The following is a 27,557-nucleotide window of genomic DNA, read 5'->3' as shown; positions in this document are numbered from 1 at the left end:
TTTTTAACAATGGAAAAACATTATTCTGATAACAACAGCTACAAGTAAAAAAAAAAAAAGGGGGGGGTGGAAGTCAAGGTTTCAGGGGGAGGAATAACAGCAGTGGTTATGTTTAACAGGTATAAAAAATACTAACAGGCAACTGGCCAATTAACTGGTAACAAAGCTTCGTGGCTAGGCAGGTCAAGATATGAATACTAGTTTTAAATTGGCCAAATCATAAAAGCACAACCTGAAGTGCTGTTTGGGGGGGCAGGTGATGAGGAGGAAGTCACACCAGATGGTTAAGGCAGTGGGGGGAGGGGGTCTTATTTACCTAATTCCAAACCAAACCCTAGTCCCTACACTTACGCACTTTGTGTTGTACTGAAAATGTTGGACTGGTATCAGAAATGTGGTGAAAATCCCACCATCGTACTCGAGTACTATTTGAGAAGGTCCGGTCACACAGATTTCCTAGTCGTCAAAGTTCCTGATGGACAGTCATTTATCCGTATATAAAAGAAATACAATAAAAACTTGCAACCCATGTGACCACAAACTGTTTACACAGTTTGAACTGTCTAAAGGCTAATTTCCTGCAATTCCACACATTTCGCCATGTCTTGTGTGTTCATTTGACACCAATTATTAAAATGTTGGTCAGTCCCTATTGACCCTTTTCTGGGTCCCGAGCCCTGAGTATGGCTGTCTAGGTGGCGCTATTACCATCTTGCTGATACCTATCCTTTCTATAGGGCCTAGGGTTTGGTATTGGACATTTACTTTGGAGTCACAACTTAATGTTGTTCTGGAATAGATGGGAGAATAAGGTCTGAGGTGTCCTGGCCTTAGTCCGAGTCGCTCCTCTCTTCCTTCGTAAGCAGCCGCTTTCCGCTCTTTGGGGCCATTGCTTCTTGCTTGAGGCTCTTTGCGGAACTAAGAAAGATAAAATATAGGACAAACACAGACGTTGAGACTGTTTTACCACTGACAGGAGAACATGTATGTTAAAGGCGATAGATGTGGGGGGAAATAAAGGAATAATGCATGTAAATGGGACATAGGCATTTTAGGGAGAAGTTCTCGTCATCAGAATGGCTTCTGCTGATAGCTTACCCTTTCTTCTTGTATTTCTCCTGCTCATGAATGCGCATTGCCCTCTTTGGTTCTCCTTTCGAGCTCAGGACGAACCGCCACTGGGGAGGGACGTATTTGCGCACCGACCGTGGCCGAGAGTTCTCCTGTATGCTTTCCCACCGCTGTCCTGCATTCTCCCACTGTTAGCCAGGGCGAGATCAGGCGGGCTGTCAATCATATTGGTGGTTCCAGATCGTCCAGGGGCTCCATGGTTCACGGAAATGATTCAGATGTTGATTGCGCCACCTTGGCCAATTCCACATCAATGGGACGCGTTGTCTCAGACATGGGGAGGCGCGATAGGGCAGTTGCCCATAATCGGCCAACCACTGAAGGTTTGGCTCCTGAGAGGGACAGGCTAGAGCGCCGTGGGTTATCTGATTCTGTAATCAGAACCATACAGGGTTCACGTGCCAGTTCCACTTCCAGGGTTTATGCCAGCAAATGGAACGTGTTTTCACAGTGGTGTGCCACAAAAAATGTGGACCCCATGTGCTGTCAGGTTGAGAGTGTACTCTCGTTCCTACAGTTCTTATTTGATAAGCAGCGATCGCCCGCCACCATTAAGGTGTTTGCAGCGGCGATTTCGGCTTGTAATGAGGGGTTTGGCAGAGACAGTCTTCAGCCACCCTCTGGTGAAACGTTTCCTTTTGGGAACACAGCGGCTTAGGCCAATGCCTAGAGCCACGCTTCCTCAGTGGGATTTGGCTCTGGTACTCGAAGCGCTCTGCGAGCCGCCGTTCGAACCATTGAATGAAATTCCCCTCAAGATGCTGTCTTTGAAGACGGCACTGTTGCTCGCTTTGACTAGTGCTAAGCGTGTCAGTGATTTGTGCGCTCTTTCGACGAGATCCGACTGCCTTGCCATTAATGGCGATTTGAGCAGAGCGGTGTTACGTCCTAACCCGGCATTTATGCCGAAGGTTATTAAGAGCTCATATAGATCACAGACCGTGAAGCTGTGGGCCTTTTCTCCCCCTCCCCATGGGGAGAGGAGAGAGGAAAGGCTCCATCGCCTGTGCCCAGTGTGCGCTTTGGCATGTTACGTTGAGCGCACAGCAGCGATTAGGTCATCGCCTCAGCTGTTTGTGTGTCACGGTGTGGCTGCACTAGGTAGACCACTTTCGAAACAGCGTCTGTCTCATTGGCTTTGCGAAGGTATTGAGACAGCTTATGAGGCAGAGGGGCGACAATTGCCTCAGGGTATAAGAGCCCACTCCACTCGTGGAGTAGCGGCTTCTACTGCCCTTTTCAGAGGAACAGGGGTAGAGGATATTTGTGCAGTGGCATCGTGGTCGTCACCGTCTCCATTTATCAGTTTCTATCTCTTGGACATGTCTTCTAACTCTTTGCTCGGTCTGTACTCAGCGTAGCTGATGGGAGGCCTTGAGCTAGGAGAAAGGAATGCAGGACTAAAGAGGTACAGTGGGGAAATAAAGTATTTAGTCAGCCACCAATTGTGAAAGTTCTCCCACTTAAAAAGATGAGAGAGGCCTGTAATTTTCATCATTAGGTACACGTCAACTATGAAAGACAAAATGAGAAAAAAAATCCAGAAAATCACATTGTAGGATTTTTTATGAATTTATTTGCAAATTATGGTGGAAAATAAGTATTTGGTCAATAACAAAAGTTTCTCAATACTTTGTTATATACCCTTTGTTGGCAATGACACAGGTCAAACGTTTTCTGTAAGTCTTCACAAGGTTTTCACACACTGTTGCTAGTATTTTGGCCCATTCCTCCATGCAGATCTCCTCTAGAGCTGTGATGTTTTGGGGCTGTCGCTGGGCAACACGGACTTTCAACTCCCTCCAAAGATTTTCTATGGGGTTGAGATCTGGAGACTGGCTATGCCACTCCAGGACCTTGGAATGCTTCTTACGAAGCCACTCCTTCGTTGCCCGGGCGGTGTGTTTGGGATCATTATCATGCTGAAAGACCCAGCCACATTTCATCTTCAATGCCCTTGCTGATGGAAGGAGGTTTTCACTCAAAATATCATGATTTATGGCCCCATTCATTCTTTCCTTTACACGGATCAGTCATCCTGGTCCCTTTGCAGAAGAACAGTCCCAAAGCATGATGTTTCCACCCCCATGCTTCACAGTAGGTATGGTGTTCTTTGGAAGCAACTCAGCATTCTTTGTCCTCCAAACACGACGAGTTGAATTTTTACCAAAAAGTTCTATTTTGGTTTCATCTGACCATATGACATTCTCCCAATCCTCTTCTGGATCATCCAAATGCACTCTAGCAAACTTCAGACGGGCCTGGACATGTACTGGCTTAAGCAGGGGGACACGTCTGGCACTGCAGGATTTGAGTCCCTGGCGGCTTAGTGTGTTACTGATGGTAGGCTTTGTTACTTTGGTCCCAGCTCTCTGCAGGTCATTCACTAGGTCCCCCCGTGTGGTTCTGGGATTTTTGCTCACCGTTCTTGTGATCATTTTGACCCCACGGGGTGAGATCTTGCGTGCAGCCCCAGATCGAGGAAGATTATCAGGGGTCTTGTATGTCTTCCATTTCCTAATAATTGCTCCCACAGTTGATTTCTTCAAACCAAGCTGCTTACCTATTGCAGATTCAGTCTTCCCAGCCTGGTGCAGGTCTACAATTTTATTTCTGGTGTCCTTTGACAGCTCTTTGGTCTTGGCCATAGTGGAGTTTGGAGTGTGACTGTTTGAGGTTGTGGACAGGTGTCTTTTATACCGATAACAAGTTCAAACAGGTGCCATTAATACAGGTAACCAGTGGAGGACAGAGGAGCCTCTTAAAGAAGAAGTTACAGGTCTGTGAGAGCCAGAAATCTTGCTTGTTTGTAGGTGACCAAATACTTATTTTCCACCATCATTTGCAAATAAATTAATTAAAAATCCTACAATGTGATTTTCTGGATTTTTTTACAGGCCTCTCTCATCTTTTTAAGTGGGAGAACTTGCACAATTGGTGGCTGACTAAATACTTTTTCCCCCCACTGTAGGTCTCTTTCAGGTCCGCTCTTTTTAGAGGGAGACATATATGACATGACTCCTGACTGACATGTTCAGTACAGTAGAGGGAATGTTATTAATCTGCCCACCAGTGTTACTGGGTTGGGGCAGGATGATGAGGGAAATAGTTTTTGTAACTTTGCCTTTGCCGAGGACACAGTATATTGTGACACAGTGTGTCACAGTACTGTGGGACTTTGTCGCAGCCATTGCTAGGCCCGACCTTTTCATTTAAGTGGGAAGTGTTGGGTTCGGCAGGGAGTACATTTTGGAGTGTTGCGCTCCGCCTTAAACCAATAGGAGCAGAGCTCCCCTATGGGGCGGAGCTCCACGATATAGAACGATAGTTACCGGAGTTGTAACTCCAGTTCTATGAGTGGAGCGGAGCCCCATAGGACTTAAGGCCCTGCCGACCCTCCAGTCTCGCTGAAGATAATTTCTCGGGAGGCTGATTGAGGGGGAAGTGTCCCCTCTTATAGGGACACATGTACTTCTATTGGCTGCAGGTGTGTGCATAATTTTGTCTCAGGCTGTTCGCTGCCTTGGCAGCGGGGTAAACCAATTGGAGTAGAGCTCCCATATGGGGCTCCGCTCCACTCATAGAACTGGAGTTACAACTCCGGTAACTATCGTTTTCCCTCTCCATTCATTCCCTCTCTAACCTTGAGGGGTGTTTCTTTAAAACATGCATCCAATCCCCTTGATCCCTAACATAACTCCACCAATAATAAGCTTCAATGTTCCGCAGTTCACAGTGTTGTAGCAAGGCAGGACAAGGATAGAGGTTCCGCTCATGATGTTCAATTGCAGTCGGAGATGCTCCAATTTCAAAACGATTTGGAGCACAGTTGAAAAGTTAATGCGCTGACTATAATGGACTAATTAGAACAATAAAAGCAGTACTTTTCAATGTGTGAGATATAAGAGGTGTGCCGTGACAGTGTGAGAAGAGTGTGCATGTGTCTCAACACGTGAGAGTTGGCAAAATGTCTAAAATTATAAACAGAAACATAGACCTATCTTAAAAGGCCTGTCAAAAAATCGTTCCGCAGTCTGACTGTACATTTTCAATATTTGCGAGTTAGGGTCCGGTGCAGGCCTCAGATTTTCACTTTATCACATACAGTCAGTCGGGTGGGTGAACAAACAGCTAACCCGCAAATTACTAGTGCTCAACCCCTTGTTGTACACCCATGACTCCAACACCATTTAAGTTTGCTGACGACAAGACGGTGGTGGGCCTTATCGCAGACGCAACAGTCTACAGGGAGGTGTTTAGAGCCCTGGCAGAGTGGTGCAAGGAAAACCGCCTCGCCCTCAATGTCAGTAAAACCAAGGCGTTGATCCTGGACTATGGGAAACTGGGGGAGCACACCCCTATTGTCATCGACGAGCTGCAGTGGCGAGGTTCAACAGCTTCAAGTTCCTTGGTGGGCACATCACAGATGACCTGGAATGGTCCAATCACACCACCACCATGGTGAAGAAGGCAACAGCGCCCCTTCAACCTCAGGCGATTGAAGAAATTAGGCATGGGCTCTCGAGAAATCCTACAGCATACAATGTATTCCACTGCGTGACCAAGATACTACCCACTTTCTATTTGTTAATACTAATAGCCCATTATTACCATGCATACTACCTATTTTATTACTTCTATGACTTGTTATTGTCATTGACTGATGTACTGAATTGTTGAGGGAGCTACCACAAGCATTTCGCTGCACCTTTTATACCTACAGTAATCTGTGTATGCGACGTATAAAATGTGATTTGGTGCCACCAACACTAATAGAGTTATTGCCACAGGAGGCTGCTGAGGGGAGGACAGCTCATAATATTGCCTGGAATAGTAATCATCTACATCGAATACCAGTGAAAACTATATCCCTCCTATTTAGGAACTTATTTACTGGATCAAAATGGCTCCCACACGCAAACAAAATGGAACCACAAATAAGTATTTGTTTAATGGATGCACGAGAGATACTTGGTTTTGCATTACTCCTCCACATATGCAAAGCATGCTGGGCCGATTTGTAAACATAGCAGTAGATACTTAGAGAAGGGTCAGGGACAGGCCCCGTGTAGCTCAGTTAGTAGAGCATGGCGTTTCCAACGCCAGGGTTGTGGGTTCGATTCCCACGGGGGGCCAGTATGAAAAAAAATAAAAGAATGTATGCACTCACTAACTGGATAAGAGCGTCTGCTAAATGACTAAAATGTATAATCTGAAATACAAAACTGGTTCACCTCAGAGCTAATAGAAAAAAACTCATAACTCAAGACTGCAGGTATTAAGAAAAGACTGAGGATTAAAGTATTACTTAAGAAATCACTTTAATTTGATTTTAAAGTTCCCTGAAATGTTTCCTTTTTCCCCTAAACAAAACATCATGTCTCAGCACCGAATGACATCAGCAAAAAGAGTTTCCATCAGAGAACGACGAAGTAAACAAATATAAATGTGCTAAGTATATCATAACTCTTCAAAAGAGAGAGTAAACTAAAATGGATACAAAACTAAAATTAGTTTTTTTAACAATGGAAAAACATTATTCTGATAACAACAGCTACAAGTAAAAAAAAAAAAAGGGGGGGGTGGAAGTCAAGGTTTCAGGGGGAGGAATAACAGCAGTGGTTATGTTTAACAGGTATAAAAAATACTAACAGGCAACTGGCCAATTAACTGGTAACAAAGCTTCGTGGCTAGGCAGGTCAAGATATGAATACTAGTTTTAAATTGGCCAAATCATAAAAGCACAACCTGAAGTGCTGTTTGGGGGGGCAGGTGATGAGGAGGAAGTCACACCAGATGGTTAAGGCAGTGGGGGGAGGGGGTCTTATTTACCTAATTCCAAACCAAACCCTAGTCCCTACACTTACGCACTTTGTGTTGTACTGAAAATGTTGGACTGGTATCAGAAATGTGGTGAAAATCCCACCATCGTACTCGAGTACTATTTGAGAAGGTCCGGTCACACAGATTTCCTAGTCGTCAAAGTTCCTGATGGACAGTCATTTATCCGTATATAAAAGAAATACAATAAAAACTTGCAACCCATGTGACCACAAACTGTTTACACAGTTTGAACTGTCTAAAGGCTAATTTCCTGCAATTCCACACATTTCGCCATGTCTTGTGTGTTCATTTGACACCAATTATTAAAATGTTGGTCAGTCCCTATTGACCCTTTTCTGGGTCCCGAGCCCTGAGTATGGCTGTCTAGGTGGCGCTATTACCATCTTGCTGATACCTATCCTTTCTATAGGGCCTAGGGTTTGGTATTGGACATTTACTTTGGAGTCACAACTTAATGTTGTTCTGGAATAGATGGGAGAATAAGGTCTGAGGTGTCCTGGCCTTAGTCCGAGTCGCTCCTCTCTTCCTTCGTAAGCAGCCGCTTTCCGCTCTTTGGGGCCATTGCTTCTTGCTTGAGGCTCTTTGCGGAACTAAGAAAGATAAAATATAGGACAAACACAGACGTTGAGACTGTTTTACCACTGACAGGAGAACATGTATGTTAAAGGCGATAGATGTGGGGGGAAATAAAGGAATAATGCATGTAAATGGGACATAGGCATTTTAGGGAGAAGTTCTCGTCATCAGAATGGCTTCTGCTGATAGCTTACCCTTTCTTCTTGTATTTCTCCTGCTCATGAATGCGCATTGCCCTCTTTGGTTCTCCTTTCGAGCTCAGGACGAACCGCCACTGGGGAGGGACGTATTTGCGCACCGACCGTGGCCGAGAGTTCTCCTGTATGCTTTCCCACCGCTGTCCTGCATTCTCCCACTGTTAGCCAGGGCGAGATCAGGCGGGCTGTCAATCATATTGGTGGTTCCAGATCGTCCAGGGGCTCCATGGTTCACGGAAATGATTCAGATGTTGATTGCGCCACCTTGGCCAATTCCACATCAATGGGACGCGTTGTCTCAGACATGGGGAGGCGCGATAGGGCAGTTGCCCATAATCGGCCAACCACTGAAGGTTTGGCTCCTGAGAGGGACAGGCTAGAGCGCCGTGGGTTATCTGATTCTGTAATCAGAACCATACAGGGTTCACGTGCCAGTTCCACTTCCAGGGTTTATGCCAGCAAATGGAACGTGTTTTCACAGTGGTGTGCCACAAAAAATGTGGACCCCATGTGCTGTCAGGTTGAGAGTGTACTCTCGTTCCTACAGTTCTTATTTGATAAGCAGCGATCACCCGCCACCATTAAGGTGTTTGCAGCGGCGATTTCGGCTTGTAATGAGGGGTTTGGCAGAGACAGTCTTCAGCCACCCTCTGGTGAAACGTTTCCTTTTGGGAACACAGCGGCTTAGGCCAATGCCTAGAGCCACGCTTCCTCAGTGGGATTTGGCTCTGGTACTCGAAGCGCTCTGCGAGCCGCCGTTCGAACCATTGAATGAAATTCCCCTCAAGATGCTGTCTTTGAAGACGGCACTGTTGCTCGCTTTGACTAGTGCTAAGCGTGTCAGTGATTTGTGCGCTCTTTCGACGAGATCCGACTGCCTTGCCATTAATGGCGATTTGAGCAGAGCGGTGTTACGTCCTAACCCGGCATTTATGCCGAAGGTTATTAAGAGCTCATATAGATCACAGACCGTGAAGCTGTGGGCCTTTTCTCCCCCTCCCCATGGGGAGAGGAGAGAGGAAAGGCTCCATCGCCTGTGCCCAGTGTGCGCTTTGGCATGTTACGTTGAGCGCACAGCAGCGATTAGGTCATCGCCTCAGCTGTTTGTGTGTCACGGTGTGGCTGCACTAGGTAGACCACTTTCGAAACAGCGTCTGTCTCATTGGCTTTGCGAAGGTATTGAGACAGCTTATGAGGCAGAGGGGCGACAATTGCCTCAGGGTATAAGAGCCCACTCCACTCGTGGAGTAGCGGCTTCTACTGCCCTTTTCAGAGGAACAGGGGTAGAGGATATTTGTGCAGTGGCATCGTGGTCGTCACCGTCTCCATTTATCAGTTTCTATCTCTTGGACATGTCTTCTAACTCTTTGCTCGGTCTGTACTCAGCGTAGCTGATGGGAGGCCTTGAGCTAGGAGAAAGGAATGCAGGACTAAAGAGGTACAGTGGGGAAATAAAGTATTTAGTCAGCCACCAATTGTGAAAGTTCTCCCACTTAAAAAGATGAGAGAGGCCTGTAATTTTCATCATTAGGTACACGTCAACTATGAAAGACAAAATGAGAAAAATGTTCCAGAAAATCACATTGTAGGATTTTTTATGAATTTATTTTTAAATGATGGTGGAAAATAAGTATTTGGTCAATAACAAAAGTTTCTCAATACTTTGTTATATACCCTTTGTTGGCAATGACACAGGTCAAACGTTTTCTGTAAGTCTTCACAAGGTTTTCACACACTGTTGCTAGTATTTTGGCCCATTCCTCCATGCAGATCTCCTCTAGAGCTGTGATGTTTTGGGGCTGTCGCTGGGCAACACGGACTTTCAACTCCCTCCAAAGATTTTCTATGGGGTTGAGATCTGGAGACTGGCTAGGCCACTCCAGGACCTTGGAATGCTTCTTACGAAGCCACTCCTTCGTTGCCCGGGCGGTGTGTTTGGGATCATTGTCATGCTGAAAGACCCAGCCACGTTTCATCTTCAATGCCCTTGCTGATGGAAGGAGGTTTTCACTCAAAATCTCATGATACATGGCCCCATTCATTCTTTCCTTTACACGGATCAGTCGTCCTGGTCCCTTTGCAGAAGAACAGTCCCAAAGCATGATGTTTCCACCCCCATGCTTCACAGTAGGTATGGTGTTCTTTGGATGCAACTCAGCATTCTTTGTCCTCCAAACACGACGAGTTGAGTTTTTACCAAAAAGTTATATTTTGGTTTCATCTGACCATATGACATTCTCCCAATCCTCTTCTGGATCATCCAAATGCACTCTAACAAACTTCAGACGGGCCTGGACATGTACTGGCTTAAGCAGGGGGACACGTCTGGCACTGCAGGATTTGAGTCCCTGGCGGCGTAGTGTGTTACTGATGGTAGGCTTTGTTACTTTGGTCCCAGCTCTCTGCAGGTCATTCACTAGGTCCCCCCGTGTGGTTCTGGGATTTTTGCTCACCGTTCTTGTGATCATTTTGACCCCACGGGGTGAGATCTTGCGTGGAGCCCCAGATCGAGGGAGATTATCAGTGGTCTTGTATGTCTTCCATTTCCTAATAATTGCTCCCACAGTTGATTTCTTAAAACCAAGCTGCTTACCTATTGCAGATTCAGTATTCCCAGCCTGGTGCAGGTCTACAATTTTGTTTCTGGTGTCCTTTGACAGCTCTTTGGTCTTGGCCATAGTTGAGTATGGAGTGTGACTGTTTGAGGTTGTGGACAGGTGTCTTTTATACTGATAAGTTCAAACAGGTGCCATTAATACAGGTAACAAGTGGAGGACAGAGGAGCCTCTTAAAGAAGAAGTTACAGGTCTGTGAGAGCCAGAAATCTTGCTTGTTTGTAGGTGACCAAATACTTATTTTCCACCATAATTTGCAAATAAATTCATTAAAAATCCTACAATGTGATTTTCTGGATTTTTTTCCCTCATATTGTCTGTCATAGTTGACGTGTACCTATGATGAAAATTACAGGCCTCTCTCATCTTTTTAAGTGGGAGAACCTGCACAATTGGTGGCTGACTAAATACTTTTTTCCCCCACTGTAGGTCTCTTTCAGGTCCGCTCTTTTTAGAGGGAGACATATATGACATGACTCCTGACTGACATGTTCAGTACAGTAGAGGGAATGTTATTAATCTGCCCACCAGTGTTACTGGGTTGGGGCAGGATGATGAGGGAAATAGTTTTTGTAACTTTGCCTTTGCCGAGGACACAGTATATTGTGACACAGTGTGTCACAGTACTGTGGGACTTTGTCGCAGCCATTGCTAGGCCCGACCTTTTCATTTAAGTGGGAAGTGTTGGGTTCGGCAGGGAGTACATTTTGGAGTGTTGCGCTCCGCCTTAAACCAATAGGAGCAGAGCTCCCCTATGGGGCGGAGCTCCACGATATAGAACGATAGTTACCGGAGTTCTAACTCCAGTTCTATGAGTGGAGCGGAGCCCCATAGGACTTAAGGCCCTGCCGACCCTCCAGTCTCGCTGAAGATAATTTCTCGGGAGGCTGATTGAGGGGGAAGTGTCCCCTCTTATAGGGACACATGTACTTCTATTGGCTGCAGGTGTGTGCATAATTTTGTCTCAGGCTGTTCGCTGCCTTGGCAGCGGGGTAAACCAATTGGAGTAGAGCTCCCATATGGGGCTCCGCTCCACTCATAGAACTGGAGTTACAACTCCGGTAACTATCGTTTTCCCTCTCCATTCATTCCCTCTCTAACCTTGAGGGGTGTTTCTTTAAAACATGCATCCAATCCCCTTGATCCCTAACATAACTCCACCAATAATAAGCTTCAATGTTCCGCAGTTCACAGTGTTGTAGCAAGGCAGGACAAGGATAGAGGTTCCGCTCATGATGTTCAATTGCAGTCGGAGATGCTCCAATTTCAAAACGATTTGGAGCACAGTTGAAAAGTTAATGCGCTGACTATAATGGACTAATTAGAACAATAAAGGCAGTACTTTTCAATGTGTGAGATATAAGAGGTGTGCCGTGACAGTGTGAGAAGAGTGTGCATGTGTCTCAACACGTGAGAGTTGGCAAAATGTCTAAAATTATAAACAGAAACATAGACCTATCTTAAAAGGCCTGTCAAAAAATCGTTCCGCAGTCTGACTGTACATTTTCAATATTTGCGGGTTAGGGTCCGGTGCAGGCCTCAGATTTTCACTTTATCACATACAGTCAGTCGGGTGGGTGAACAAACAGCTAACCCGCAAATTACTAGAGCTCAACCCCTTGTTGTACACACATGACTCCAACACCATTTAAGTTTGCTGACGACAAGACGGTGGTGGGCCTTATCGCAGACGCAACAGTCTACAGGGAGGTGTTTAGAGCCCTGGCAGAGTGGTGCAAGGAAAACCGCCTCGCCCTCAATGTCAGTAAAACCAAGGCGTTGATCCTGGACTATGGGAAACTGGGGGAGCACACCCCTATTGTCATCGACGAGCTGCAGTGGCGAGGTTCAACAGCTTCAAGTTCCTTGGTGAGCACATCACAGATGACCTGGAATGGTCCAATCACACCACCACCATGGTGAAGAAGGCAACAGCGCCCCTTCAACCTCAGGCGATTGAAGAAATTAGGCATGGGCTCTCGGGCTCTCAAGAAATCCTACAGCATACAATGTATTCCACTGCGTGACCAAGATACTACCCACTTTCTATTTGTTAATACTAATAGCCCATTATTACCATGCATACTACCTATTTTATTACTTCTATGACTTGTTATTGTCATTGACTGATGTACTGAATTGTTGAGGGAGCTACCACAAGCATTTCGCTGCACCTTTTATACCTACAGTAATCTGTGTATGCGACGTATAAAATGTGATTTGGTGCCACCAACACTAATAGAGTTATTGCCACAGGAGGCTGCTGAGGGGAGGACAGCTCATAATATTGCCTGGAATAGTAATCATCTACATCGAATACCAGTGAAAACTATATCCCTCCTATTTAGGAACTTATTTACTGGATCAAAATGGCTCCCACACGCAAACAAAATGGAACCACAAATAAGTATTTGTTTAATGGATGCACGAGAGATACTTGGTTTTGCATTACTCCTCCACATATGCAAAGCATGCTGGGCCGATTTGTAAACATAGCAGTAGATACTTAGAGAAGGGTCAGGGACAGGCCCCGTGTAGCTCAGTTAGTAGAGCATGGCGTTTCCAACGCCAGGGTTGTGGGTTCGATTCCCACGGGGGGCCAGTATGAAAAAAAATAAAAGAATGTATGCACTCACTAACTGGATAAGAGCGTCTGCTAAATGACTAAAATGTATAATCTGAAATACAAAACTGGTTCACCTCAGAGCTAATAGAAAAAAACTCATAACTCAAGACTGCAGGTATTAAGAAAAGACTGAGGATTAAAGTATTACTTAAGAAATCACTTTAATTTGATTTTAAAGTTCCCTGAAATGTTTCCTTTTTCCCCTAAACAAAACATCATGTCTCAGCACCGAATGACATCAGCAAAAAGAGTTTCCATCAGAGAACGACGAAGTAAACAAATATAAATGTGCTAAGTATATCATAACTCTTCAAAAGAGAGAGTAAACTAAAATGGATACAAAACTAAAATTAGTTTTTTTAACAATGGAAAAACATTATTCTGATAACAACAGCTACAAGTAAAAAAAAAAAAAGGGGGGGGTGGAAGTCAAGGTTTCAGGGGAGGAATAACAGCAGTGGTTATGTTTAACAGATATAAAAATACTAACAGGCAACTGGCCAATTAACTGGTAACAAAGCTTCGTGGCTAGGCAGGTCAAGATATGAATACTAGTTTTAAATTGGCCAAATCATAAAAGCACAACCTGAAGTGCTGTTTGGGGGGGCAGGTGATGAGGAGGAAGTCACACCAGATGGTTAAGGCAGTGGGGGGAGGGGGTCTTATTTACCTAATTCCAAACCAAACCCTAGTCCCTACACTTACGCACTTTGTGTTGTACTGAAAATGTTGGACTGGTATCAGAAATGTGGTGAAAATCCCACCATCGTACTCGAGTACTATTTGAGAAGGCCCGGTCACACAGATTTCCTAGTCGTCAAAGTTCCTGATGGACAGTCATTTATCCGTATATAAAAGAAATACAATAAAAACTTGCAACCCATGTGACCCCAAACTGTTTACACAGTTTGAACTGTTTACACAGTTTGAACTGTTTAAAAGCTAATTTCCTGCAATTCCACACATTTCGCCATGTCTTGTGTGTTCATTTGACACCATTTATTAAAATGTTGGTCTGTCCCTATTGACCCCTTTCTGGGTCCCGAGCCCTGAGTATGGCTGTCTAGGTGGCGCTATTACCATCTTGCTGATACCTATCCTTTCTATAGGGCCTAGGGTTTGGTATTGGACATTTACTTTGGAGTCACAACTTAATGTTGTTCTGGAATAGATGGGAGAATAAGGTCTGAGGTGTCCTGGCCTTAGTCCGAGTCGCTCCTCTCTTCCTTCGTAAGCAGACGCTTTCCGCTCTTTGGGGCCATTGCTTCTTGCTTGAGGCTCTTTGCGGAACTAAGAAAGATAAAATATAGGACAAACACAGACGTTGAGACTGTTTTACCACTGAAAGGAGAACATGTATGTTAAAGGCGATAGATGTGGGGGGAAATAAGGGAATAATGCATGTAAATGGGACATAGGCATTTTAGGGAGCAGTTCTCGTCATCAGAATGGCTTCTGCTGATAGCTTACCCTTTCTTCTTGTATTTCTCCTGCTCAGCGGGAGGAACGTGGTCCATCAGCTCCAGACTGTCGTTGATCTTCTTGAGCCAATCATAGCGCTCTCTGCCACGGACCTGAGAGAAGGAGTGAGAGGGAATTTCCATTGGGCACCTTGTCACAACCATAAAGTAGAGATACACAAATTCCCCCTTACAAAAGTGTCTCTGTCGGCTGGTGTGTGTGTTTCATTCCCCCACCTGCAACAAAAATACATTGTCCTTGTCTTCATCCTCGGTGCTGGAGCCGTTCTTGATCTTCTTGCTGGTTCCTGGAGGGGGCAGGGCCCGTTGGGACTCTGAGGGGAGAGGAGACAAGGTCAACAATGATACAGGAGACAAGGAAAGGAGGCCAGTTAATAGGTTTGGGACGTGGCCCCAGTCTTACTTCTCTTGGTGCCGTTGGTGGTCTTGGTCCCGTTCAGAACTTTGTTTGCATTCTCTTCTTCGGTCTTGCGGTCCCGGCCAGGACAGGCACACACACGGACCTCAAAACAACGGCGACCCAAAACCTGACCCCTAGAAAGGAAGCAAAGGGGTAGAGAATAGTGAGAGTTAGAGACAATACACTCAAGGGGAGCCAAACACACTAGGGATGTGCGTCTTTCACTTGCAAGATGATTTGATATGTATCTAGATATATGGGCTACAATACAGGAACCATACATTTTAGTTTGAAACGATTCGGTGCGATGCACTAACATTTGTTGCATAAACACATTCATTTTCCATTCTAAATTAAAATCTGCTGCTGATGGAGCTCATAAACTGGGCCTCTGTGAGCTGGATCTGTCTGAGATGACTTGTGTCTGTCTGTGGATGTGTGTAAATGATGTATATGGTTTACGGTTGTGTTCGTTCAAGTTTTTCACTCAGCTTTATCGCTTCGGACGTTTTATCTGCTCCACCACGCACCTGTCTGGTTGAATGCCTCCTCTCCTACTCAGCCTCCTGACCAAAGTTTCTCTCAAGCGGGTGTGACACCTACTCCCGTTGCCTGCTGCTTGGATCCCACCCGCCGATCTACTCCCAGTCTGCCCTGGCCTGTCTCTCTGTCTGGGACAGGTACCCCCGCCACACTCCCCCCCTCTCTCCAGAGCTTTCGCTTGCCTCCAGCACACACATACACCGTAGACTTTGGACTGATCTGAATTTTTATGCAGGCTAATTAACTTGTAAATGTTTTTATGGGAGCTTTACTCAGAAACGCTTTTCATTAACTAGCAGGTCTACTATTTATTTATTTTATCTCAGACTTTTATAGCCTACTGGACTCAGAGCTATTCTTTCACATTATCTTGTTGGCGCGAGTGACTCTGAGCTTACGATGTCTAGCCTCAAGCCGTTGAACTTTTCTCCTTGTGCTTTGTGCTATTTGCTCCATGACTCCTGCACGCTTTGTTGACTATGTGGTTGCTCAGTTACCCGAACGTGGAACAGACGATGTTTGTTCCCACACTCGCGACTGACTCTCTATTGGTTACACAGACTATCGGCCTCCCATCCTATTCTAACCACCTCTCGCCGGCTTTGTATTCATGTTACCTGAAGAAATTGCTGTCAATATGATCGTTGCCATCTGATGCACATTCAAATGTCCCTGTCCTCTGCCGTGCCCTGGACATGTGCATGACCACCCTGGCCCGTCTACAGTTGCTAGCCACAATTCTGACATTTGCTCTCATGATTTCTGCTTCACTGATTACTGCTCTTGTAAAAGCCTTGGTTTTCTGCACGTTAACACTAGACGCTTATTACCTGAAATTGATCAATTGAAAGTGTGGCTTCACAGCTCCAGTCCAGCGGCCCTTTACACCAAGTCTGAATTTGTCCTGCTAGGTGACCAAAACTGGGACATACTTAAACCACCTGACCAACTCTTAAAACAATGGGACTCCCTAAATCTCTCTCAGATCAGATTACCAATCCCACAAGGTATGATCCCAAACACACAGAAAAGTCTACTCTCCTTGATATTATCCTCACAAATAATCCTGATTGGTATCAGTCTGGTGTTTTCTGTAATGACCTCAAGTGATCAGTTTTACAGCTTGTGTTCGTAATGGCTGCTCACTTAAACGACCTGTCCGGATTTGTCATTGACGCTTGCTGAAAAACTTTAATGAGCAAGCCTTCTTTCATGACCTGGCCTCTGTAAATCGGTTTAGAATCAGCTTGATCCCCTTTGTTGAAGATGCTTGAAACAGCCCCCATAAAGAACAACAGGATCAGCCACTGGTTCGACCGTGATCTGGCAGAGAACACCATTTGGCGAAAGGCTCGGCACACAAATACTCACGCCGACTGGCTCTCATTCAGGCAAATGAGAAATAAGTGCACTCAGGCCATCCAGAAGGCCAAACCTAGTAACTTTAAGGAGCAGTTCTCTCTCTGTGGGTCTAACCCCAAGAAGTTCTGGAAAACGGTGAATAAACCTCCTCCTCACAGCTGCCCATGTCCCTTAATGGTGATGATGTGGTTGTTACTGACAAAGAGCGTATGGCTGAGCTCTTTAAATCACCAATTCATTAAGTCAGGATTCCTATTGGACTCAGCCACGCCTCCTTGCCCGCCAAACACTTCCTCATCTACCAGCCCCAATGTTCCACCCGCCCTGCTACATAGCTTCTCCCTCCGGATGGTCACTGAGTCTGAGGTGCTAAAGGAGCTTCTTAAACTTGACCCTAAAAAACAACAACATCTGGGTCAGATCCTTTCTTCTTTAAGGTTGCAGTGCTTGGAAGGCAGCCACGGTGCGTCCTGTATTTAAAGAAGGAGCTCAGTCTTATCCCAACTGTTATAGGCCAATTTCTAGATTGCCCTGTTTATCAAAAGTGTTGGAAAAACTTGTCAATAATCAACTGACTGGCTTTCTTGAAGTCTATTGTATTTTCTCTGGTATGCAATCTGGTTTCCGCTCAGGTTATGGATGTTTCACTGCAACCTTAAAAAGGTCCTAAATGATGTCACCATTTCCCGTGACTCTAAGCAATGTTGTGCTGCTATCTTTAATAACTTGGACAACGTTTTTCATACAGTACACCATTCCAAACTTGTGGGTTGGCTAAGGAGTATTGGTGTCTCCGAGGGGTCTTTGGCCTGGTTTGCTAACTACCGCTCTCAAAAATTGCAATGTGTAAAGTAAGAAAATCTGCTGTCTCAGCCACTGCCTGTCACCAAGGGAGTACCCCAAGGCTCGATCCTAGGCCCCATGCTCTTCTCAATTTACATCAACAACATAGCTCAGGCAGTAGGAAGCTCTCTCATCTTTTTATATGCAGATGATACAGTCTTATACTCAGCTGGCCCCTACCCGGATTTTGTGTTGAACACTCTACAACAAAGCTTTCTTAGTGTTCAGACAGCTTTCTTTGCCCTTAACATTGTTCTGAACACCTTCAAAACAAAGGTCTTGTGGTTCGGTAAGAAGATTTCACCCCCGTCTCATAATGGAATGGTTTAGACCATTTGGAGGTTGACAGACTGAGTGAGTTTCTCTTCTTCTCCTGTGTCAACCATGCAGAGCGGGTAGCTTAGGCTACTTTTATTCCGGTATAACAATTTTCAACAGCGCATTTTATAAAACATAACCAAGCAAAAGACATTGGTTGTCACTCAACAAAAAAAAAGGCTAATATTGCGCATGCCATTTTACAAACATTTGAATGCTGCCGGTGACACGCAGCTATGCCGGATCAGGAATAGGTCTACTTCTCATTGCACAGTGCGTGTAGATACGCACAGTGCACAGTTTTACTAGGCTACTGATGTTGCCTGGGGTTGTTCGGCATGCAAAATGACTTGTAGATCAATGACCGTCAAAACAATGACATGCTGAAGGCAAAGATGCAGTTGTCACAAACTATGAGGTATTTTCGGAAGGTAGAAAGTAATTTGACCCAACATTTTTGGGGCCGGCCATTCTTAATATTTGAAACGATTTTGTGACCGATGCATGCTACATTCAGATTGGTTTGGGGTCCCGCTGACCCATGCACTCATATCTTAAATATCTCAACCGGGGACCGATTCATATCGGTGAATCATTACCTCCCTAAAACACACATTATCGGAAATGTAAAGCAAACTCAGACTTATGCTCACACAGAAAAGAGAGAGCTTGATGTATACGCACACAAATAAGGACGAGATGCAGACCCAGATGCACAATTTCCAAAATAAACAAACTCAGTGAGAAGTGATGAGGAGAGACACTTACTCCTGGGTCTCCAGGGTCAGGATGGTGAGGATGGGCCGCCGGTTCATACCACCCATGCAACTGGAGTTGCACATGAAGTTCAGGAGAACAGTAGTCGTTTCAGAGCCCAGCTATACAAACACATACACAATGTTTAGCTTCACATTGCCAAATGCAAATGTCCAATGCATTATAGACAGATCTCTCAATGAAAGTGTCAAGAGAAATGGCAAATAAAAATGATGATTCATCTTTCATAATACCACTGATACAGGAGACCAGAGGAAGGGGGGAATACCATAGAAATAAGAATGAATAGAACGGGCTTGGAAGCTCTAAGCCCAGCAATTTGACTGGTACATAATGCCTTCCTGGTATTGTGATGTAATAATTTCCACAGTTATGTAGAATATTCATTCATTCAAATGATGCTAACTGATGTGGCTCATGCAATGGAATGTATTTTGATTCAACAAATCGCAGCACAGATTGTTGGGTACACTTCCTGTCTTGCTCCTCTGGGTACACTCGCAATGGCCGCCAGTCCACCCATTATGCCACAATTTACTTGAATGGGGACGTCCGTTCTATGAATGATCTTTCCATGGGGTATACCTGAGGAGGCTCATAAGGCAGCAGCACACTCTGACGCTTGGTGTTTCCATCCTCCAGGTATTGAGCCCACTGGCTCCCCTCTACCCTAATCAGGTGACTGCGGTGGACCACACCTAGACAGAAAACAGGAAGTAGACAAGTAGTGAGGGGGAGTCTCCTCTCTTCCTGGGACAATTTTTTACATGGGGAGTAAAGGTATGCCTCGCCTCTGAGACCATGGTGAATATTATGATCAGATTTGCATGGGTTTCATTTCCTCTTTATTCGTTTACATTGCTAACTACAAAAACGGAGCCAAACTAAATCTATGCATATCAATCTACTTCTCTTTTAAACTCTCAACAAGGGCAAAATACTTATCTACCTCATTTTTACCATAGACTAAAAACACACACCCTCTCGCACTCAAACACACCCACCTTCATTGTTATCTGAGGCGCTCTGGTGGTGGGGGCAGCGGCGGACCACCTCAGAGACATGCTCAGACTTCTTGTAGATGGCGGTGGCCCTGAGGATGGCTCCTGGCGGGGGATCCATGTCCATCAGCACCTCCACAGGGCACGTCTTAGCCAGCTGGCAGTACAGCTTGTTCAGCTGTGCAGAATACTGGGAGGGGAGAGAAAACAGTGAATGACCAGTCGTATGTATCTATAGGAATTTTATTTTGTGAAACAAAGTTGTGAATTGAATTGAGAAAAATAAGCACTTCGGTCAAAGTTATTTCTCACAGACAGCATTTCACTTTGGTGATGTAAAAAATAGAAAGACAATTAGCAGTTTATAAAATTTAAATAAAATACAAACACTAGCAAAAGGTGGGCTTAACACCCACAGGAATAAATAAGATCATAATACACATTAACATTTATATTTATATTCTGAAGAAATCGTAAATACCTTGTTTATAACTATACATTTTGACCAAAACGGCTGCATTTGAACCCTTTCCATAATGGAGCCCTTGTGTGGAACATGCCCTGTCATGTCAGACCCATGCGTTACTGCAACCTACCAGCATGCAACTCCTCAGTTCCAATGAATGAGCTGCAGGGGGCGTTAGTTTGAGGGCAGCACACCCTAAATCAAGCCTGATAGACCAATCATAGCACGCTGACATGTGAGTCACTGTGGAAACCTTCCGGCTATTGGCTGTTTTAATCCAAATACTTTTTGTCAAAAGTTTGAGTTTTAGCAAATCCTTACAATGAACTGGATTCCAGTTGACTGCAACCGCAGGGAATTAGAATGAATGGAATAGCTTTCGTCTCTGTCTGAGGTAAAGTAACCGCAATTTACTGTAATTAATTGATTGAAATGAGACCATGGATTAAACAGGTTTGAAGCCATTTTACCCCCCCCCCAAAAATAATTTTTTAAAAGGAACTCATTCAGGCTTGAAAATTGTGATAGTAGAATGCACAAAGTGCAATTTCAAAATTGGGTAGGGCATCATCAGTTCCTCTAATAATAATAATATGCCATTTAGCAGACACTTTTATCCAAAGCGACTTACAGTCATGCGTGCATACATTTTTGTGTATGGGTGGTCCCGGGGATCGAACCCACTACCTTGGCGTTACAAGCGCCGTGCTCTACCAGCTGAGCTACAGAGGACCTCTAGTCATGTCTGTCATTGCATACCTTAGCGAGCTATTTATAACTTGTCAGAAATGTCCAGATCAACTAGTCCATGTCAGCTAAATTGTTTTATGTAGGTTTTGAAGCCCATAGATGGTTGTAATTTTTTTGTCACTCAAATATCACATGAATACACATTAGACCAAAATGTATAGAATTGCAAGAAAATTGGCTTTAAAACGGCAAAAGTCTCTCCACCAACAAGAGGGGTGTGAACAGTTTGTGTCATGAACAGTGCTTGTGCCCATAGAAATAGACGTGGCGCGTGCGCAGGGGGGGCAAGGAATGTTCCCCAATGCTGGAAGGGGGGCCCTGAGTGAAAAAGGTTGGGAACCCCTTCCATAGGGGATTTTAGAAACACTTAAAATAAGTTGTGTAGGCTTACCCTCGTGTGATGTTTTGATAACCATGTAAATCTCTCTAGGACAAGGTTACTTTTATCAATATAGTTGCCTGTATTTACCCCAAAAATGAAATGCTAATGAACTGCTAATGTGGCTATCGTAAAGAACTACAAATACCATGATGATCTAGACAAGACTGCCGAATTGAGGCAAACCTAAGAATCTCTGGATGAATTATCTAATGCTAGCTAAATTTTGTAATGAATCAATTGGCTAAATTTCTTTAAATGTAAAATTTTGTGAACTGTCTTGTGCAAATTTTAAATGGACAGAATACCTGTTAGCAAAGGTGTCATCTGGAGATGACGTGCAGGAGCTTGCAGGGATTTGTAGTCTTGCATGATGTCTACTTTGACGGCAATTAGCATTTTCGAAACAGAATAAATAGAGCCAAATATATTGATAAAAGTAACCTTGCCCGAGAGAGATTTACATGCTTATCAAAACGTCACGCCAGGTAAGCCTACACGAAACACAGCCCTTATTTTAAGTGTTTGGGGGGGGCAAATACATGTGTTTATTGCTTTGGATAAAAGTATTGACCAAATTACCATGAATTATAAACTGGGTGGTTTGAGCCCTCAATGCTGATTCGCTGAAAGCCGTGGTATACCACGGTTATGACCCCAAAAATATTTTTACCGGTCTAATTACGTTGGTAACCAGTTTATAAAAACAATAAGGCACCTCTGGGGTTTGTGGCATATGGCCAATATACCATGGCTATGGGCAGTGTCCAGGCACTCAGAGGTGCGTCGGGCATAAGAACAGTCCTTAGCCGTGGTATATTGGCCATATACCACACCTCCTTGGGCCTTATTGCTTAATTAGGTGTGTGTGTGTGTATGTATGTATGTATGAATGAATGTATGTATGTATGTATGTATTCAGGCATGAGCATGTGCAGTAAGCCATATGCATGACACTCACGGTGGAGGTGACAGACTTGGCGGTGCCAGACTTCTGGAATCGCAGCTGGAAGCCGTGCTTCCCAGGGTAGTCGTTGGTGGAGGGGACGGTGGAGGCGGGGGGAGGTACGCTGTCCAGGGTTGACACCGAGGGCTCCACAACCAGGGGCTCCAGCAGCTCAAACAGCCCCTCGTCGAAGTCCTTGTGGAGGGTGGCCTCGGGAAGGAGCTGTGAGGGAGGTAAGTGGATGCCATTTATCTACAGAGGAGTAAAGCGTTCAAGTTATCAGTTGCATTTTGCTTTTCTGTCTGAATACTGAAACAGAGGAGTGCCCACCATGGATATCAAATTATCATAGAGAAAAAAATCTAACTCAAAGAATCACTGTATTACTAGAAGGGGGGGGGGGGGGGGAGAAGAAAAAAAAAACTCCAGCCCATTCTAGAGGTAGACAAACAAACGCACCGAGACATCCAGGTCAGACCAGTTTTCAGTCGCAACCAGTGGAATACTGGGCCCCTGAGGTGTCATACTATAGAAAGGGGATACAAATCACAGTATCAGTCATTATTATGGCCCTGAAAAAACCTATGTAGAAAAGGTGCTGTAATACATTGAACAATGTCTCTGGGCTTCCACTCACACAAAACCACCTCAGCCTAATCTGGAAGTAGCTACCTACCTTGGTAGTCCCAAAAAATAGTTATACAAGTCTGTGGTCCTAAAGGTTGTTCAAAACTTACTTGGTCTCCCAAAGCTGCTGGAAGGAACATTGGCCCAGGGAGACGCTGAACTCCTGCTCTTCCATCCTGTATCTGTTCACTTTCTCGACAGCTCACTGGACCGTTTGGACGGAGGAGAGGACTGGACACAAGTCAGGAGGGATGGAGGAAGGCGATAGGATCTAGGAGAGAGAGAGCACACCCATGTGATTAGTTAAGAAAAACATTTATACTAGTTCTAGTAGTTGTCTGTGTCTTCAAAACAATGTAGCTCAATTGGTAGAGCATGGCGCTTGTAACGCCAGGGTAGTGGGTTCGATCCCCAGGACCACCCATATGTAAAAATGTATGCGCACATGACTGTAAGTCGCTTTGGATAAAAGTGTCTGCTAAATGGCATATTATTTATTATTATTATATATGGGATGAGTGGGGAAAGAATGGTGAATGGGGGACCACAGCTAGAATGCAGACAGGGGAGGTAATGACTGACTGGGTTGTGTAGCTAGCTAGCCAGCCATGTGAGGACTGGTGCCACAGTATTAGGCTAATCCTTAGTGTTGATCAAGTGCCTAGCTAGCTACCCTACCCTTTACCAATAAATGCTTCATCTAAATCTATGACTAACTTGCAACCCACCCTATACATAGATAAATAATAATGGTGCCTTTTTGTAGGCCGTGGTTCGTTGGACAAAGCCTTGTTGTTGTAGGGCAGGGATCATCAACTAGATTTCTTGAGCGGATGGTCAGGGGGGCCCATCCGCTCAAGAATGGTGCGGGGGCAGAACATAATTACAAATCATTTGTAGACTGCAATTTGACCGCAAGAATCCCAAACAGATAAAACCACCAGTTGGGGAACCCTGTTGTAGGATTTTTGGATAAACTGCTAAAATAATGTCTGTGGTAAACACAAGTTTAGGAAATCGTATATGTTTTGTTCTATGAGATAATCAGCTAACGTCACTTTTTGTGAATTCTGAAGAATTTATGTAATAATAAAAAACACAAAGGTTTCACAATTCATAAAGGACATGTTAACTGACTGCTATAGACCCCTTTCTGTGTTCACAAACATTGCCACACGAGGGCGATGTGCGCAAGTTGGTGGCAGAACATGGGGGAATTCTTATAGAGCTCCAGCAAAAAAAGCCTCTATTTACATGTTGCTTGTGAGTGTATTTCACACTACTTTGGATTATAAGGGTTGTATGAATGTCCTCCTTAATATAATGTGTGTCATCGTCGCAAATCCGCATTGTGTTGGGCACAATAAGAACAGCCCTTAGCCATAGTATTTATAAGCAATAAGGCACGAAGGGGTGTGGTATAAGGCCGATATACCACAGCTAAGGTTTGTTCTGAAGCACGACACAACGATGAGTGCCTGGATACAGGCCTTAGCCATGGTATATTTGCAATATACCACAAACCCAGAGGTGCCTTATTGCTATTATAAACTGGTTACCAACGTAATTAGAGCAGTAAAAATAAATGCTTTGTCATACCACGCCTCTCAGGCAATCAGCATTCAGGGCTCAAACCACCCGGTCTATAATGGCCATATACCACATCCACTCGGGCCTTATTGCTTAAGTATGAAGTGTCTCAACTGATGACTGGCACAACACAAATACCTCAGTTGGTGTAAAATAGGGTCTGAGCTACATTTGTGAAAATTAGAAATATCTGCATTTACGTGTTTTAAAACAATTGTACATTAAAATTATTTAGAAATCAAGCTCATAATTGTAAGCTTTTAAATGATATCAATCTTAACCGTTTATCTATTTCAGTGATGAAGACATGGATGTCTTATGGTTGGGTGGGATATGGAAAATGGGTACACTTTGAGCACCTCTATCTCCTGAATGTTTTGGCATCTAGCTGAGGAATGGCTCAACTCCGTTCTCTTCTATCTAGGCGGAGTTGAGTATTGATAACTGGCGGAGTTTCGTATTGATAACTAACGGGTCGCGCGATTTGCTAGCAACAGTCACCCCATACTTACCAAAATGTCAATTCTGAAAATGATTACCTGTACAACTGCGGTCATTCCGCGGGGTACTGAATTTCATACTTTTAATTTAAAAAAATATCCAATACAACCACGGACTTTTTCCTAATTTGTATTCTTCAACTGCAGACATAATGGCCTTGCTGTACTACGGAAGCTGAGATTGAACTGGCATTCGCGCGGAGTTGAGTAACACAAATTAGGAAGAAGTCAGTGGTTGTGTTCGATAAAAGTTATTATAAAAAGTACGAATTTCAGTACCCTGCGGAAGGACCGCAATTGTACAGGAAAAACATAGGTACAGATAAGCGTTTTCAGAATCGACATTTTTACACGTATCGACTGAAGGTTTCTCAATCTAGTTGCTAACAAATCGCGCGAGGAGTTGAGCGTTGGCCTAGCATATAGCTAATTAGCTAGCAGGTTAGACACTCAAAACAGTCTAAACAGTAAGCGATTCGTGATCATCATCCAACTTCCATGTCATATAACACTACAATGTGTAGTGGTTACATTTTTATTAATACAACAAAATATAAGATACACCAAACTTCACCCACCATCTTCAGCTAAGTCAGCTAACTCAGCTATAAGCTTGGCTGGCTGCTTTAGAATCGACAACGGCCACAAACTTTTTCACGCATAATAATTTGCTACGCTACCTAAAATAAATTAAACATGGATTTATACCTCGCCACCCGTTGATGAATCTGTTCTTGCAGCACCTCGGTTCTCTGTCAATGCAACTCCGTAGCAGCTAGAAAGCAAAATATTTTGTTTCAGTGAACAGCGTGCGTTTCGGGGATTTCCCAATTAACCAGGTGGGAGGGGCTATGCAGAGTTCACAGGCCACCAATCAGAGGCCGCGGCCACCGAGGTTTATAATTTCAAATGGAATGGTGCGAAATGTTCCCAAACTAAATATTAACGGGATACATTTTACATCTTGGTATTGCTAAAATGATATTGGCTGAATGCAGGAAGGGAAGAAAAAAATATTGTGGCGTTTGCAGCACATCATTCATTGCACACTGGTTATCATGCGTTGTATCATCACATTGAATTGCATAGTTCATGTTTTGTGATAATAATGTCTGATAATTATGTCAAATTTCTCAGATTATGTGCATGTCCAAAGATTATGAACTCAAATTATTTCATTCAACATAAAAATAAAATATATAAAAAGTTTCATGGATTTGGAAAAGACATGCATGCTCCTCATAATTTCCTTATTTCAACTTTCACAATGGGTTCATGTAATTTCACTAATATTAATTCTGCCGCCCTAGTTGATATGCCTAAATTATGGAATATTGCTAATGATGGGTCGATAGGCTACTAACATTGATTGCACTCCGTATTTTCTGAATGCATGACTGTTATCAAGAGGGATAGCTGACTAGCTGACCTTTGAGTGAATATTCAAGCTTGTTTATTTGTCATATACACATGATATACATGGAGTGCAGAGTGCAATAAACTGCTTAGCATACTTTCAGGTTCACCTCTGGACAATGCAACAACAATAGAAAAGTAAGCAATTGAATACAAAGAGTAGTAAAAATAAAAACTCAATGAAGTAAAATTAGAATAGTAATTTAGCTCAAATATAATACAAGAAGGCACTCAAACGAATTGATGTTGGATATTTACACATGCATGTGCAGGACTGGTAAATTATATTGATGGTACTAGCCAGCAGTAGGAACCTAATCCTGATCATAGTAGTAGGCACGCCCCCATTCTCATCAACGGGGCTGTAGTGTAGTGGAACAGGTTGAGAGCTTCAAGTTCCTTCGTGTCCACATCACCAACGAACTATCATGGTCCAAACACACCAAGACAGTCGTGAAGAGGGCACGACAAAGCCTATTCCCCCTCAGGAGACTGAAAAGATTTGGCATGGGTCCTCAGATCCTCAGAAAATTCTACAGCTGCACCATCGAGAGCATCCTGACTGGTTGCATCACTGCCTGGTATGGCAACTGCTCGGCCTCCGACCGCAAGGCACCACAGAGGGTAGTGCGTACGGCCCAGTACATCACTGGGGCCAAGCTTCCTGCCATCCAGGACCTCTAAACCAGGCGGTGTCAGAGGAAGGCCCTCAAAATTGTCAAAGACTCCAGCCACCCTAGTCATAGACTGTTCTCTCTGCTATCGCACGGCAAGCGGTACCAGAGAACCAAGTCTAGGTCCAAAAGACTTCTCAACAGCTTCTACCCCAAGCCATAAGACTCCTGACAGCTAATCATGGCTACCCAAACTATTTGCACTGCCCACCCCCACAACCCCACCCCCATCCCCACTCCATCTTTTTACGCTGCTGCTACTCTGTTAATTATTTATGCATAGTCACTTTAACTCTACCCACATGTACAGTGGGGGAAAAAAGTATTTAGTCAGCCACCAATTGTGCAAGTTCTCCCACTTAAAAAGATGAGAGAGGCCTGTAATTTTCATCATAGGTACACGTCAACTATGACAGACAAATAGAGATTTTTTTTCCAGAAAATCACATTGTAGGATTTTTAATGAATTTATTTGCAAATTATGGTGGAAAATAA

At 44.2% G+C, this 27,557-nt stretch overlaps 1 protein-coding gene across 2 annotated transcripts; it reads right to left on the bottom strand.

The window, feature by feature from the left end:
• Positions 1-12,756: 12,756 nt before the first annotated feature.
• LOC311132348 (cellular tumor antigen p53-like) lies at positions 12,757-25,811 on the bottom strand. Of its 2 annotated transcripts, none has more exons than XM_084165594.1 (11): positions 25,681-25,811; positions 22,993-23,153; positions 22,715-22,781; positions 22,271-22,477; positions 19,718-19,904; positions 19,299-19,411; positions 18,705-18,814; positions 14,874-15,004; positions 14,687-14,784; positions 14,460-14,563; positions 12,757-14,279 (listed from the first exon to the last, which is right to left on the bottom strand). In XM_084165594.1, the coding sequence occupies exons 2-11, from the start codon at positions 23,055-23,057 to the stop codon at positions 14,192-14,194; spliced, it is 1,170 nt and encodes a 389-aa protein (XP_084021720.1). In that variant the 5' UTR covers positions 23,058-23,153; positions 25,681-25,811; the 3' UTR covers positions 12,757-14,191. The 2 variants fall into 2 exon arrangements, with proteins under 2 accessions (XP_084021720.1, XP_084021719.1); XM_084165593.1 differs by having other exon boundaries at positions 12,758-14,279; positions 22,271-22,507; positions 25,681-25,774.
• Between the last annotated feature and the right edge of the window lie 1,746 nt (positions 25,812-27,557).

The sequence above is a fragment of the Coregonus lavaretus genome (assembly GCF_964263955.1).
Source record: "Coregonus lavaretus genome assembly, chromosome: 7".
In the NCBI taxonomy this organism is placed as follows: Eukaryota; Metazoa; Chordata; class Actinopteri; order Salmoniformes; family Salmonidae; genus Coregonus; species Coregonus lavaretus.
The sequence above is the reverse complement of the archived record's forward strand: the minus strand, read 5'-3'. Positions and strand labels throughout refer to the sequence as shown.

Excerpts from the sequence above, each read along its gene's own strand:
- LOC311132348 (XM_084165593.1), bottom strand. The coding sequence starts at position 23,057 with ATGGAAGAGCAGGAGTTCAGCGTCTCCCTGGGCCAATGTTCCTTCCAG. Across the intron at positions 15,005-18,704 it reads CTGACCCTGGAGACCCAGGA|GGGTCAGGTTTTGGGTCGCC; the intron begins GTAAGTGTCTCT and ends CTTCCTTTCTAG. Across the intron at positions 14,785-14,873 it reads CACCAACGGCACCAAGAGAA|AGTCCCAACGGGCCCTGCCC; the intron begins GTAAGACTGGGG and ends CTCTCCCCTCAG.